Source organism: Pinus tabuliformis, chromosome 7 (genome assembly GCF_031772625.1).
Source record: "Pinus tabuliformis cultivar Carrire ecotype Pingquan chromosome 7, CPIR1, whole genome shotgun sequence".
NCBI classification, from domain to species: domain Eukaryota; kingdom Viridiplantae; phylum Streptophyta; class Pinopsida; order Pinales; family Pinaceae; genus Pinus; species Pinus tabuliformis.
The window spans coordinates 1,830,945,392-1,830,961,850 of record NC_142293.1 but is presented as its reverse complement, the minus strand read 5'-3'; the positions used below and the strand labels follow the sequence as shown (position 1 = coordinate 1,830,961,850).

Genomic DNA, 16,459 nt, shown 5'->3' with positions numbered 1-16,459 from the left:
AGGCCACTCTGAATAGTTGTTTGATAAACATTTACAACTCAATCCAGGAGAATGGTATTGACTACGAATAGAGTAACTTGGTAGAACCACGTAATCCTCCAATCTCATCACAACTTGCTTAACATATCATCTTCAGAAAATCAAACCAAACACGAAGAGCGAGTTAACGTCCCATCTTAGTATCCCTTAATTGACCAAACTGCTTACACGCTCGCAAGCACTCATTACACAAAACAAGAGTTTCAAATCCGCTTGACTCTATACTACCTGCCGCAGCATTCAACGCTGCTTTTCAAATCCGCTTGACTCTATACTACCTGCCGCAGCATTGAATGCTGCGTAGCAGCGTGATATTGGCCGCGGTAAGCCGGGTGTGGTTTACTCGGCGGTTGTGGGTGGGCGCCAATATCATAACAACGCATTACAAGTGGCCCCATCGGTATTGCCTTTAGTGGTTGTCCCCCTCTGCAGTTTTGCCATCTGTTTCTCACCTTTTGTATTTCAAAAGCCAAAACAGTGGGTCTCCTTCCCAGCTCTCTGTTTGAATTTTAGGGAAACAAATAACAAATAGCATAATACTTGGTATTCTCAAGACAATCATCGTTTAGCAGACATATGATTAATCTCTTTCATTGCAAATAGGTTTTATTTTATGGATTCCCAAGTTATAGCAGCAGCCTTGGCGCGTGATCGGGAGTGCCTGGGCTTTGATCACAAACCTCAAAATTCATGTTCTGATCAGAAGCAGCCGGTCCTGGGCCAACTAATAATTCTTCCAAGGTCTTCATCTCCCACAACAACATATTCGTTTCATAACAATAGTTAAATGTCTGTATATTCAATTTATAGGGTTACTTTTAGACATTGATTCTGATCTAATTGATTGGATTTGCATTGCAGAGTAAGTGTTTTGTGTTTTACATGCGCTCAACCTCGTTGGGACAGTAAGTGGAACTTCAGTATAGAAGATGGCGTGCCCATCCCCAACAGCAAGAACATATTATCATCATCTAAACTAGGAGATAATTGGTGAAAGACAATGACAAATCGGGCAAAAGCCAAGAGATGCGGAAGCAGATGGGAACGGTGATCTATCATAGGCCACGTCATGTTCTTCTTTCTGCTTGAAAGATTCTAGAGCCCCAGTCTTTCCACCCTGTTTTTTAGGAATGGGTTGGATAGTTTACAGGAGTTAAAGTTGTTCAAGGCTCTCGATTTGAATCTGGTAGTCATCCTTGTGACAATGGACCGAACGGAATCTCGATTGCTTCAGCTCTCTTTTGCGATTTTTCTCTCTCCTTACATCTTGGAATTGGAATGATGCCCATCTAGTCTCATGTAAGTAATGTCAATCAATGGGAATGTATCGAGACTTGCAGCAAATTTATGACTAAGACATACTCAGCTATATGTCTTATGTTCTTGCAATCAAAATCTGAGTCAGTGTACTTAAATTATGGCTAAACCAGTTGACCACAAAATAATTCTGGTATTGCCTCAAGTTGTGTGTATTTTATACATATCCACAAAGTTGTGTATTTTAGACAGAAATCGCTGCTTATTTCATAGTCTTGACTCTCAATTCTCTACAAAGTTGCTGTGGATGGACGAAATTATTAAAAGCTAAATCATGGCAACGCAGGTTAAGCATAACGGAATTAATATCTCCTATCACCTCGAACGAAATTAAAGACTGTCGACGAAGGAGACCCTTTTCCCGTCAAATTTTAACCCCGGACCGATTCCCGTCCCTTCAGTGGAAGACGTCCACGGAAAAGCCTCGCAGGCACTCCGTCACGGGCAGATTGTGTGAGTTTGGATCACGATTTTACCTTGTTCGAAGGACGGATGTCAGCCATTAATACTAAATCTACTCATAAATGAAGTCAACGGATCAACTCTTGGTTATTTAAATGAGTGAAATTTACTCAAACATCTCTTTATGGCTTACCATCTTACCATCTCCTTGGTACACAAGAAAAACAGAATTGAAAATTCATTGATAAAGGTAGATCTTTTATAAAATGTAAAGTAAATTGATTCACCTTATGCTGGATTGACACCTTTTACCTTCACTATTGGGTTTCTTAAATGTATCTTGAATTTCCCTTCAAAGGTGGGAAATGTATACTTCCAAAAGTTTTTTATGGCGTGTAAAAGTGTGGGTGTGAGCAGTGGGCACTGTGTGGAATGTAGAAGTTTGGGTGCGGAGAGAAAAGGATATAGAGTATTTTACACATATAAGTAAATTGCGTAGAGATAAGTAATATGTGAAATGTATAAGGTTAATTTAAGGAGATTTAGTATGTAACACTTATAATTAAGTAAAGGAGAAGTGAAGTATATATATATAATTTTTATGGATTAATGGAAAATAGAAGGGAAGGAAATGAGGCTCATTGCAAAAATAAAAATTAGATAATATGGGTGAGATATGAATATGGATAACAATAAGATAAAAACTTATTTGAAAAACTTATATAGTTCCATCTTATCTGGTATATATAAAGCTAGGACACTCACATCTTTATGTTTCCCTAGTTTCCATGTGTCTTTAACATGCTCTAATATGGACTTTAAAGGATTCCACATTACTTTGATCTTTATGGGGCATTCCTCCACATGCTCTAATATGGACTTCAAAGGATTCCACATTACTTTGATCTTTATGGGGCATTCCTCCTTTCATGCAGAGTTCCTCTTTTCATTTCAACTTAGATTCTAGTTTGACTTAAACAATATCTAGTATGGCAAGTGCTTCAAGGATCATTCATAGGTTCTTATTGACTTGAGTATATATCTAGGAACACAAACCACTCTTAGAAACTCATTGCTTGGAACTATGGGTAATGTTATAACAAACATATTGAAGTATAAATATATCATCTAGCTATCAAACAATTCAAATACTTTATGGTGAAAATTTCTAAATATAACATGTACTAGATATCAAAACTCTATTGTACTAGGATGATGATCATCCTCTTGTATAGTTTCTGCTTATTTTTTATTTTACCATCACTACATCTCAAAACGGTGGATGGTTGCTCCCTTCCTCGTTGTTTGTTGTAAACAAATAAAATAAAGGGGAAAAAAAGCTCCAATACAATATGCTTATGCAATATTTTTTTCCCTCTCTCAATATAGTAAATATAAGTTGTGAGTGATTGGAGACTTCCACAATTAATCATATTGTTAGAGATTTCCTGAATAAAACTGTGTAATATGCGTCATATGTCCAACATTTCGAATGGTGACTCCATTCATCATCAGGGACCAAGGCTCTCTGTGGTCCCTGATGATGGATGGAGTCACCATCTGAAACGTTGGACAAATCACACATATTACACAATGTTATTCTGGAAATTTCTAACAATAAATATAAGTTTTTAAATTGCTTTCATGCATTTCTCAAGTTTAATATGAGAATGGTTACATTGAGACGTAATGAGATGTTATAATGAAATGATAAATTAAACAATAACATCATAGGTTTATTTAAAAAAATAAAACCTAAATATAATAATTTTATTTAATTGAATTTATTATATCTTAATATTTTTTATTAATAAAATAAAAGTAATTTTTTTAATTATGTATATAAAAAATATCAAGAATATATATATATATATATATATATATATATATATATATATATATATATATATATATATATATATATATATATATATAAAATAATAATAAAAAAATTAAATAATATTTATAAATTTGAAATTTATATAATATAAATAATATTATTAAGAACTATCATAAATCTATTTTAATTATAGTTTTATCGGGTGTATAAAGGTATTAAATGTCTAATTTTTCTTTAGGTTTTACATTTCAAAAGAGGTATATATGTTGATATTTAATATATTACTAAAATGTCGAAAACCACATAAAGTCACCAAATAATATTGGTAATGAAGCTTCAAATGTATGCATGATTTTCCTAAAACCGTTATTGAGTAAAATGGCCTTGGATCTACCTATGTAAGTGTATGCCCCACGTGTTCATCCCTACACCAACATGTAGTCCATATTTTAATAGTTGATATATGACATACATGTACATATTTGACATTAGGAACAAAATTGGAGAAAATTTGAACCTCCACAAAGATAGGTCTGAAATTTATGTATTTTCATATTTCTGAAACTTCATCCACTCCATAGAAAGTAGGGAGTCTCTCGTAATTTGAATCCTTTGTATCACTTTTTCAAAAGCCAAAATAGAATCAATTTTAAAGTACGAATTTCACCCTTTTTATTGAGCATCCACCTTATCCAATTAAGAATTTCATCCAACAAACATCAAAAAGATATAGAATCACTCCAACACCTCCCTTAGGAGGGTCACCTTGTGTAACCCCATCAAAATAGGCCCAAAACCCTTCTTTATAAATGAATTCAAGATGTATCATTCATGCAAGGTTTATATTGCCTTCTTGCTTAAAATATTTAAGGATATTCATCCCTCGAATAGAAAAAAATAAAGGAGATTCTTTTTTCAATTGAAAACATTATCATCTCTAACAAGTGAGACATCCCAAACCACTATAAATGGAAGAACCTTATAACTAGAGAAAGATGGGCTAAGTGTCCAATTTTTTAAAGAATTCTCCACCTAGTTTCCCTCCCAAGCATTATTGCGCTGAGAGGCACTCTTCAACCCCAGTATGGAAGAGACATGGTAATGTCTTAAGTTTACAAAACAAGCCATTGTTAAAAATGGCATCGATGGGGATTGACCCCAAAAACTCCACTTGACAACAAATATTTCTTACCAAAACACCAATCAATTACCATTAGGTAATGATTTGAAAAACATTGTATTTGAAGATAATATACACTTCCCTAAAATGGATGGTCCATGCCAAAACCTCCATGCACTACAACAAAACCAGCGATTAGCGTCCCTTTTTACTTCTTTTTTTGCATCTAGAGCCCATTTTTGGTGCTATTTGCATCCATTTATCAAATATGGTGCAAAACTTGACACAAAATTTGCATCAAGTTTTGCACCAAATCTTACACCAAGTTTAGCACCAGGTATTGCAATAGGTTTTGCACCACGTTTTGCACCAAATTTTATGCCAAGTTTTGTGTCATCCTTTACACCAGGTTTTGTTCCAGGTTTTGCATCAAGTTTGGCACCTAATTTTGTTTGACATACTTTTGCATCCTCATTTGCATCCACTTTTTGCACCTACACTTGCATCAACTTTTGCATTGACTTTTGCATCCTTTTTTGCACCTACACTTGCATCAACTTTTGCATCGACTTTTGCATCCTTTTTTGCATCCTTTTTTAAATCATTTTTTGCATCCATTTTTTCATCCATTTGTGCATCCCTTTTGCGCCAAGTTTTACATCGTGTTTTGTGTCTAGTTTTGCATAAAATTGTGCATCTACTTTTGTTGCATCCACTTTTCCCTCTTGTTTGGCATCCATATTTACATCCTCTTTTGCATCTATTATTGTACCCACTATTGCATCTAATATTTTTGTGCCACAATTAGCGCCTAGTTTGGCACCTCCTTTTGCACCCACTTTTGATTATAATTTTGCATCCACGTTTGCATCCTCATTTGCGTCTAGGTTTTCATCAACTACTACATCTATTTTTGCATCCCTTTTTGTATCCAATTTTGGACCGGGATTTGCATCGGGATTTGCATCGGGTTTTGTGTCTCGTTTTGCATCTACTTTTGCATCCACTTCTATTGCATCCACTTCTATTGCATCCACTTTTGCACACAATTTTGCATCCACTGTTGCACCCATTTTAAATTTCACTTTTTGCATCCCTTTTTACATCTTCATTTGCATCATACTTTGATTCTTTTTTTGCATCTATCATTACATCCACTTTTGTTATGCCACAATTTGCACCATGTTTTTCACTCACTGTTGTATCCACGTTTGCTTCCAATTTTGCATCCATGTTCACATCCTCTTTTGCATCAATTATTGCATCTATTTTTGCATCCACTTTTATGTCAGGTTTATGCATTGGGTTTTGCATCTCGTTTTGTATCTACTTTTGCATCTACTTACAATATATCCATTTTTTGCATCCAATTTTGTTTTGCCTGTTGCATCAATGTTTGCTTCCACTTTTACATCCATTTTTGCATCTTATTTTGCATATTTTTTGTCTATTGTTACATCCACTTTTGTTGCACCATATCTTGCGCCTACCATTGCAACCACATTTGCTTCCACGTTTGCATCCCCTATTGCATCCACTTTTGTTTCATCCATTTTTGCATATACTTTTGTTTCCGTTGTTGCATCCACATTTGTTTCACCACAATTTGTGCCAAGTTTTACACCTACCATTGGACCCATGTTTGCTTCCACTTTTGCCTTCATGTTTGCATCCAAGTTTGCATTGACAACTGCATCTACTTTTGCATCCACTTTTGTGTCAGGTTTTTCATGTTGTTGTGCATCTACTTATGTTGTATCCACTTTTCATCCAATTTTACTTCTATTGTTGCCCCAATTTCTATGTTTTTTGAACCAAGTGATAAGGCATCCATCCATTGGGCAAGGAGCAGTGATTTGAGGCAACTACAATCAACTTCTATGGTGTTTGTACATTAGCTTTGAATATGGAGAAGGTTCATGCCAATGGCAATATGTGCTACATTATTTTGCTTCATTTATGCCAAGTTGGTAAAAATTGTTGATAGTGTTGTGTTATTTGCTTGAATGATTCCTTCTTATCCATGAAGGACTTTTCATACTTCCTTCACCTCAAGTTTACCCATATCGAGCCTGCCATAGAAAGTGAAGCTAGGACTCCTTTCCAGTCATGATAAAAGAGCGATGAGAGAGATACAAAGGCAAATAAATGTTAGGGAACCATTTGCGTGGATAACAAACAAGAACAAGGAATTTAGAGGAAACTTAATTAAACATATATCAAGAATTTGCATAAGAGCCAGATTGAATAACTACTTCGTAAAGTGAACCCAAAGGTTGGCCTAAAACCTCGATACTCATGGGAAGATGAAGCTTTTTTTCCTCTAAGAGATGCATACCTTAAAAAAGACTACATCGAAACCTTGAGAAATGCTTCCACCAGATGAAGCCATGTGAGTTTGAATGAATCCATATCCCAAAATATGTTGTGGGAGCCTAGGGAATTGCTTCGATTACCCACACATAGACCATGTTAAAGCAAGTGAAGGGTGAGGGGAATCAATGTTACACTATTCGATTTTAGAGATGCCCATTAAAAACCTTGGGTTGAGCACCCATTGATGCGTATGAGGGAAGAAAGGCCAAGAATTGTATTTATTACGTGATTGGGTAAGATTTGATGCTCCCATTCAAAATAAATATGCCTTGCTCTAATGTGGAAGCCATATCAGCGCAAAGGCCGACTTCAATATTGAGCTCTTACTTGATATGGAGGAAGATGATTTGATAAAATTTGCTTGCTCTCTAATGGTTGATTTTGATCTTAATATGATTTCCTTTCAAAATTTTGATCTAAAATGGAAAGGAATATCTAATTTTCTCATTTTTTTTCCACTGGAAAAATCCGTAATTTTTCATTAAGATTGGAAAAATTACATATTGTAGATGCTTTACGCATATGCGATTTCCACTGTGTGTATAATAGTGTTCCATATTTACATAAATATATCGTGCAGAGCACTATGTAGTTCTCCGAGAAATAGTTCTGTCATATAAGACTGTTTACATTTTGCCATAAGGCACAAAAATATGCAATTTTCGATCATCATAGATAAACACTGTCTGCATGACAAAAAACAAAAATCCTTTCAGTAATTAAGATTCTGGTGCATGCTGGTATTCTTGGTCTATGTATGGCCGGTGAAAATATCTGTATTCATTCCGTCCCTTCACCTCTGCGATCTCCCATATGCCTCTGTCCATCAACGCGGCCTCCTTGGATAATTTGTTAGCATGGCCGTTATGCTCCCTGTAAATGTGGGAGCACGAGATGTTGTTAAAAGCTGCCTTGAAAATAAAAACTTCATTTAGGATGATGCTGAGTGTGTGTATGTGACAGTCAGATATGCCATTGAACCAATTTATTACAGTTTTTGAATCCTCGAAAATATTGATGCTGGTGCAATGGTGGTGTAGAGCAAAATGGAGAAGATGTCGCAAGGTTATGAGCTCAGCAAAATTATTAGTTCCTGTTCCCAGTCCCGATTTTACAATGTAATAATGATGTTCATTCAAATGTAATATAAAACCTCCCCCACAACTTTGATGATTTGCAGCCCCATCAAAGAAGGCCCAAGGGATGTTTCTGTCAATGCAAGGGGGCGAATGAGGATGGCGCTCTTTTGGGGGCAGAGGGTCAGGGAGTTCCTTATAGGAAGCAGTGATAGTGGCTTCGATCAATGGCCAGATGATAGGTCTGTTCTCAAATATGGAGCGATTTCGAGCCTTCCAAATCTGCCAGTTTACAAGAATAGGAAGGAGTATACATTTCGATCCCTTATGTTTTTGTGCCCACTTTTCCCAAGCCTCGATCAGGTCCGATCCTTCCCAATTTCCATTGAAAGAGAAGTGATTTGAGAGAGATCGCCAAAATTCTAGTGTAGCATTGCATCTCAAAAAGAGATGCTCTGTGGATTCTGATGCGTCTTTGCACAACACGCACCAAGTTGGCCCATGTATTGCTCTGTGCATTAGGTATTCTCCTGTAGGTACATTATCTAATTTTCTCATGAATTCAATATTGAGCTCTTACTTGATATGGAGGAAGATGATTTGATAAAATTTGCTTGCTCTCTAATGGTTGATTTTGATCTTAATATGATTTCCTTTCAAAATTTTGATCTAAAATGGAAAAGAAGGTCTAATTTTCTCATGAATTTAGTGACCACCACAATAACATGTTGATATAAATTAATATGCTAAATTTAAATCATACCCACACTAACATGTTGATATAAATTAATATGTTAAATTTAAATTATAGCCAAACTCATTATATATTCTTGATGCTTTATTCTTAAATCAAATAATTTCTAACATCTTTTAATATAATATATATATATGCTAGATTCCCTTCTCATTATAATTAAATTAGAATCAAAATCCATCTTCAATTTATATACACATTCTAGATTCCCTTCTCATTATAATTAAATTAGAATCATAATCCATCTTCAATTTATATACTCATTTCCGACTATATTTAATTTGTAATATTCGCTTGAAATTTAATAACTTTTATTAAATAAATAAATGTGTAAAGTTTAAAATTATAATTATAATTACGCCATAAGGCGTTTCCCTCTGGGAAGAACTCCCTTATATGCCACCGTGTCCTATTTTCGACCATTGATCTGATGTGTTAGACGATTAAAAGAGATTGTGCCGTTGGATCAGATCATTATAGTTGGAATTTTAATCAGCGCTGGTTGAACTCCCTGTTTATCTCATGCTGGAGAGATTACCCGCTCGAAACCCTTGGCAGACAGTGGTGATGGCTTCGCTGGAGTTTCGATTTCCTTGGCCTTCAATCTGAATCTTTCACAACGGCAATCATCATCTCTGCAACTTTGTCATCATTTAGGACCGTGTACATCCGGATTTGGTCCAAATTTGCTTTCGCTTCCTTTGTATTTTTATCGGAGACGGATCGAGGCGAATTAACCTTCGAAGGACCTCGGCATTACGCGGATCGGCACAGGTTCCAGATTCTTCCGAACATTTAACCTGCAAAACTTGTTCCTTTTCAAAGTTACATGCATTACTTGCAGATAATTTGCTGGCCTTTAAATTTTAGCGGTGTGACCTTCCTTTGGCTAGAAAATTTATGTAGCTCGGTGAAATATTTATTTCAAAGCTAACCTGAAAATTTACACCTGAGAACTTATTTTCGGTGAAAATTTTATTTAGGCATTTTACCGAAAATTTTCTTTCTTCATTCCAATCTAGTTCAGAAATGCACCAAATGTAGCTGTGTAACCTTCCTTTGGCCAGAAAATGTATGTAGCTCGGTGAAATATTTATTTCCAAGCTAACCTGAAAATTTACACCTGAGAACTTGTTTTCGGTGCAAAATTTATTTAGGCATTTTACGAAAATTTTCTTTCTTCATTCCAGATCTAGTTCAGAAATGCGCCAAATGTAGCTTCAGCCTCCTAAGATTTTTGTTTTAGGAATGGCCTCAGCGAATGCCGTAGCCAATACTGGTAAAATCAGTAGTTTTACCCCGCACGGTTCTGGATCAAATGTCTGAACGTAACGTTATGTCGTGGACAGTGATGATTGTGGCTTATAGCAGGCATGATCATAACGAGGAGGTTTTTGTAGCCAATACTGGTAAAATCAGTAGTTTTACCCCGCACGGTTCTGGATCAAATGTCTGAACGTAACGTTATGTCGTGGACAGTGATGATTGTGGCTTATAGCAGGCATGATCATAACGAGGAGGTTTTTGATCTGTTTTATCAAATGAAACGGGTAGGTACCAAACCAAATGAGTTTACCTTTGCCAGTATTCTGTCTTCTTGTGCCCACATGGGTGATCTTGAAAAAGGCAAGGAGATCCATGAAGAAGTGATTAGGGGTGGATTCGAGTCTTATGCTTTTGTGCAAAATGCCCTGGTGGACATGTTTGTAAAATGTGGAGAACTGGAGTTTGCACGCCGTGTGTTTGACAAAATTCCCGAACCAGATGTGGTATCATGGAATACCATGGTGGCTGGATATGCTCAGAATGGCCAGCTTGTGGAAGCCCTGAAAATGTTTGAGAAAATGCCTGAAAGAAATGTCGTCTCGTGGAATGCAATGATTATGGGATGTGCGCAGAATGGATATTTTCAGGAAGCCTTGGATCTCTTTTGGCAAATGCCCGAGCCGAATGTGGTGTCTTGGACAGCCATGATTGCATCTTATGCCAGACAAGGGTATGGGCTGGACGCCTTGACATTTTATTGTAAGATGCGACAGTCTGGTGTTAGGCCAAACAAGATCACATTTGCCAGTCTTCTAGGGGCATGTGCGAGCATGGGTTCGCTTGAACAAGCGAAAGAGATCCATGAAGAAATAATTAGAAGTGGATTTCAATATGATGTCAATGTTGAGAATGCCCTCATAGATATGTATGCAAAATGCGGCGGTATTGACAATGCATTGATTGTGTTTGACAAAATGCCAAAAAGAGATCTGGTCTCATGGAATGTTATGATTGCAGCATATGCTCAGAGTGGATATGTTGAAGAGGCACTGAAAGTCTTTTGGAAAACGCCCATAAGAGATGTGGTATCGTGGAATGTAATGATTACAGGATATGCACAGAATGGGTATCATGATGAAGCCTTGAAACTGCTTTGGGAGATACCCGAACAAGATGTCATCTCATGGAATGCTGTGATTGCTGGTTATGCACAAGCTGGGCGCACAGAGGATGCCCTGAAGCTGTTTCAACAAATGCTGCTGGCCGCTGTGAACCCAAACGCAAATACGTTTGCTGTTACTCTCCCGGTGTGTTCCGACTTGGCAGCTCTCGAAGAAGGCAAAGAGATCCATGAAGTCATCATTAGAAGTGGATACAGCTGTGATGCCTTTGTGGGAAGGGCTCTTGTAGATATGTATTCTAAGTGTGGGTGTCTAGAGAGTGCACAAAGAGTATTTGAAAACATACATTACTGAGACGTTGTCTTGTGGACTGCAATGATTGTAGGGTATGCCATACACGGATGTGCTAAGGAAGCCCTTGAGTTGTTTGAAGGAATGCTACAGTTGGGTATGAACCCAAATCATGTCACATTTCTTGGTGTTTTGTCTACCTGCTGTCATGCAGGGCTGGTGGATGAGGGCCGCCCGTACTTTGATTTAATGAGTAAGCATTATCACATTACACCTGTGATGGAACACTACAGCTGCATGACTGACCTCCTTGGCCGTGCTGGGAGGCTTGATGATGCCCAAGAGCTTATCAAGAAAATGCCAGTAGAACTTGGTGTTACTGTGTGGGGTTCATTACTTGGTGCCTGCAGAATCCATAAGAATATAGAATTAGGAGAATATGCAGCAGAACGGCTTTTTGAATTGGATCCCGAAAACCCTTCACCTTATGTTCAACTGTCCAATATCTATGCTACCGCTGGTATGTGGAATGACATTGGAAAGGTGCGAAAAATGATGAAAGCCAGGAGGTTAAAAAAGAATCCGGGATGTAGTTGGCTTGTGGTTGGTAAACAGGTATATGCTTTTGCTGTGGGAGACAGTTGACATCTAAAAACTAAAAAGAAACATGGTGAGATTTTATGAGCTAATAACTGCAAGAAAACCAATCAATGACAAGAATCCTAAAGGCCAAGAAAGCTTGGTTATGTGGGTAGGGCTCTAGTGCCCTTGCTTGTTTTGTATTTGATAATTTTGGATTCTTTTGGTTTCTTTGTCTTGGTTCGGAATCTTAATCTCTTGTAAATTTCAAAATTTAGGCAAGGCCATTACTGGCAGCTGGCTCTGTAAAAGAACTTGCAGATCCACTTTTGGAAGATGCTTATGACATGAGGAAGATGAAGAGAATGGTCATTTGTGCAGCATGTTGTCTGAGACAGGCAGCTCAGTTTCGACCTCGAATGAACAGAGTAATCACTCTTATTCTCATTAGTTGCATATATATGTTTCAGTTTCTAATGTCAAATTTAGTTGCTTGAGACATTTCCTTTCCTGTGAGGAGTTAGTGCTAGAATTGTTTTTTCCCATAACAAAGAATGACACATGAAATATCGAGTTGATATCCTTCTGACATAGAGTAAAGGGTGTTTAGACCTAGTGTTTAGGGTTGTAATCTAAACATTTGTTTAGTAGTTCAATTTGTGAAATCATCACCCTTAAACAGGTTAGCCCTAAATGCTGATGGTGGATTATGGCAAAATATTCAAAGCCTCAATTGCCAATAATCTCTTTTTCCATTAATGAAATATAATATTCTTTGAATATTAGCAAAAGAGATTACATCGTATCTCAAACCAAAGCTTCAGTATGCAAATTACCCCTCCCTGAATAGGCAAGAAGAGCCAGCTGCGGTATCATCAAGGTAAGAATGCTTTGTGGAAGGTGGGTCAGATGGTACGCAGAAGAGATGTTGAGATTCATTATGTCCCTTCAGTGGCTGCAAAAAGTGGATGACAGTTAATTTACCAATCGTTTTAACCATGTAACAAAGGTGCTCAATGTGCATTAGTCATGGGGTGTTTTGTGACAGCTAGAGGGAGGCCTAAAGTCTCAACTCAACTATGCCTTTTCCACCACACACTCACTTGTTGATACATATCATGACAATACTTGTAACTACTAAGGCATTCAGTTTCTGCAGCAAACCCAACGACGGAAAGTTTCAAAAGAGAACCGTGCAGAACAATATCTTTTTCTTGCACTACAAATTGTGGTGCCTGAGTGCAGGTCAGCCCAGCATGTGATAACTGTACGTGTGTTAATTGGTCTGTGAATTGAAGAATCTAATTTCTATATATATATATATATATATATATATATGTGTGTCCCACAAAGTCCATTCAAACAAATAATATATCACCAAATATGATTCATCCACATAAAAATCACCATCAGCACCAAATGTATGAAAGTTGTATACACATCATGTGAAAAATCTTTTCGTCATTCATTGTACTATTCAAAGACTTTTTATAACAAATGATACTTTGAGCCACAATGAAAGGGAGCTTTTCCATAATTCTTCTATGCTTTTTTGTTTTCTATACACATTTTTCTATACTGAAGAATTACAACTTGATCACGGCTATAGTTGTTTTCTAAAACTGCAAGTCATAGCAATAGTAGCAGCAATAGTTCACTAGACTAGGTAATAATTATTCCCTAGGTTAAAATACCCAACTCTTTTCCTGTAAACTATACTTTTTTTGGCATCTTATGAATTTTCTATAGTTATCTGTAGACAAATTTCCTGGCTGCCTGCTCAGTTTGAAAATCCCAATTCAGTGGGGATGCAGATCTCAGTCGGAAAAAACAAAATATAAATCAGGCCCCAGGGCAGAACCTTGATGTATCCCGGGGCACTGTGTACATTATCTGTATCTTCATATAGGTACAAAGGATTGCATTTGCACCATTTTCAAATCTTTTTATATTTTAGACCCGGTGCCATCTGAGAAATGGACCAAGCTGAGTATCATGATGTATATTTTGTATAACTACGACACATTTGGTGTGGGACTGGCTCTCTTTCCCAAGGATAATAATCAAATTGTAAATCTCTCCTTGCAGAAAGTTTAAAGACCTGGTTGCCCTTGTGTTGCACACAGATAGGGCACTCCTCAGGCAATTTAATTACCTGCACCAACAGAATTCACAGAAATGGCAGCCTGAATCAGTTATATATGTTCTTTCAAAAATATATTGATTTAATAATGCAAATGAGTGCTTGGTTTATCTCACCTTTGGCACACATTTGAAACAAAATAAGTGGCTACACGCTAATTGCTTCGGCTCCACAACGACATCTACACATAGATTTATGGGTAGAAGTTTCAAATTTTGTTGTCTGTTGTTAGAATACAGATAAATCATTGAAATAATAATGTAAAAAAAATGAATATTCTAAGTACCCAGGCATATAGAACAAGTAAGTTCCTTATCAATAGCAGATGTTGATGATGCTTGTGTTAAAACTTTGGAAATAGTGGGCATGTTCCCCATTGTTTTCTCTGTAGTATATAATACTGTTTTAATACCATTGGATCCATTAAGATTTGAAAATGGACTCTCTGGAAGGTTCAGATTTTGTTGTCTGTTGTTAGAATACAGATAAATCATTGAAATAACAATGTAAAAAAAATGAATATTCTAAGTACCCAGGCATATAGAACAAGTAAGTTCCTTATCGATAGCAGATGTTGATGATGCTTGTGTTAAAACTTTGGAAATAGTGGGCATGTTCCCCATTGTTTTCTCTGTAGTATATAATATTGTTTTAATACCATTGGATCCATTAAGATTTGAAAATGGACTCTCTGGAAGGTTATGTCCATAGCTGTTGCAAGGAAAGAAACTTACTGATCATTACCTTTTTATAATAATCACCAAAACAAAACAAAGTAGCTTCTATTCAACTACTTCCAGGAACCCATTATTGACAGCTTGTTTTCTAAGTAAAATCTTTGTCATGTTCTTTATTTTACAAAACTGCAGACTGTGGATGAGGGTCTCTACCTTTCTTGATCATCATTGTCCCGCTTAGGCTCATCTTCGTTATTTTCCAGTACCTCAAGCAGGTACCCAAGATGATCGGTTGAAGGAAACTTGTTGAGATCTGCATAAGAGGATGAATGAAATTACTTAAATGCAAAGTGACAGTCTCTAGAGAACATGTCTTGAATAAGTGGGTATCCTAGGTTTACCTTTTGATGCCTTGGATTCTATTTCATACTGTGGGAATCCATTAGTGAATCTATTCTCAAGGGGGTGAGAAACAATAATAGGTAGTGATGTTGTAGGTACATTTGGGTAAATATCCATTTCTTTCTTTACACCAGCTCTTTCCTTAGGAAAATAAATGTCATTTATAATCAAGCCTTCATAAAACTAGCTGTTATCATATTTCAGGTATCTGGCTCCAGAATATTTCATGTATGGCAAGGTTAATGAGAAGATGGACGTGTATTCCTTTGGAGTAGTTCTTCTAGAGCTAATAACTGGAAGAAAACCAATCAATGACAAGAATCCTAAAGGCCAAGAAAGCTTGGTTATGTGGGTAGGGCTCTAGTGTCCTTGCTTGTTTTGTATTTGATAATTTTGGATTCTTTTGGTTTCTTTGTCTTGGTTCAGAATCTTAATCTCTTGTAAATTTCAAAATTTAGGCAAGGCTGCTTGTTTTGTATTTGATAATTTTGGATTCTTTTGGTTTCTTTGTCTCGGTTCAGAATCTTAATCTCTTGTAAATTTCAAAATTTAGGCAAGGCCATTACTGGCAGCTGGCTCTGTAAAAGAACTTGCAGATCCACTTTTGGAAGATGCTTATGACATGAGGAAGATGAAGAGAATGGTCATTGGTGCAGCATGTTGTCTGAGACAGGCAGCTTAGTTTCGACCTCGAATGAACAAAGTAATTACTCTTATTCTCATTAGTTGCATATATATGTTTCAGTTTCTGATCTTATGTCAAATTTAGTTGCTTGAAGACATTTCCTTTCCTGTGAGGAGTTAGTGCTAGAATTGTTTTTTCCCATAACGAAGAATGGCACATGAAATATCGAGTTGATATCCTTCTGACATAGAGTAAAGGGTGTTTAGACCTAGTGTTTAGGGTTGTAATCTAAACATTTGTTTAGTAGTTCAATTTGTAAAATCATCACCCTTAAACAGGTTAGCCCTAAATGCTGATGGTGGATTATGGCAAAATATTCAAAGCCTCAATTGCCAATAATCTATTTTTCCATTAATGAAATATAATATTCT

The 16,459-nt window shown here is 36.5% G+C and overlaps 1 protein-coding gene and 1 pseudogene across 2 annotated transcripts; both read left to right on the top strand.

Annotated features, from left to right (window-relative positions):
* Positions 1-547: 547 nt before the first annotated feature.
* Positions 548-1,128, top strand: LOC149255729 (uncharacterized; annotated as a pseudogene). Its single transcript, XR_016265510.1, has 2 exons — positions 548-780; positions 901-1,128. The product of XR_016265510.1 is annotated as an uncharacterized LOC149255729 (transcript).
* A 9,262-nt stretch (positions 1,129-10,390) lies between these two features.
* Positions 10,391-16,085, top strand: LOC149255728 (pentatricopeptide repeat-containing protein At2g22070-like). Its single transcript, XM_089455120.1, has 4 exons — positions 10,391-11,615; positions 11,697-12,217; positions 12,460-12,609; positions 15,957-16,085. The coding sequence occupies exons 1-4, from the start codon at positions 10,391-10,393 to the stop codon at positions 16,083-16,085; spliced, it is 2,025 nt and encodes a 674-aa protein (XP_089311246.1).
* Positions 16,086-16,459: the final 374 nt, after the last annotated feature.

Bases quoted from the DNA above. Each gene is read 5' to 3' on its own strand.
- LOC149255728 (XM_089455120.1), top strand. From the start codon at position 10,391: ATGTCGTGGACAGTGATGATTGTGGCTTATAGCAGGCATGATCATAAC. The intron at 12,218-12,459 runs GTATATGCTTTT...TTCAAAATTTAG, and splicing joins GGCTTGTGGTTGGTAAACAG to GCAAGGCCATTACTGGCAGC. The intron at 12,610-15,956 runs GTAATCACTCTT...TTCAAAATTTAG, and splicing joins TTCGACCTCGAATGAACAGA to GCAAGGCCATTACTGGCAGC.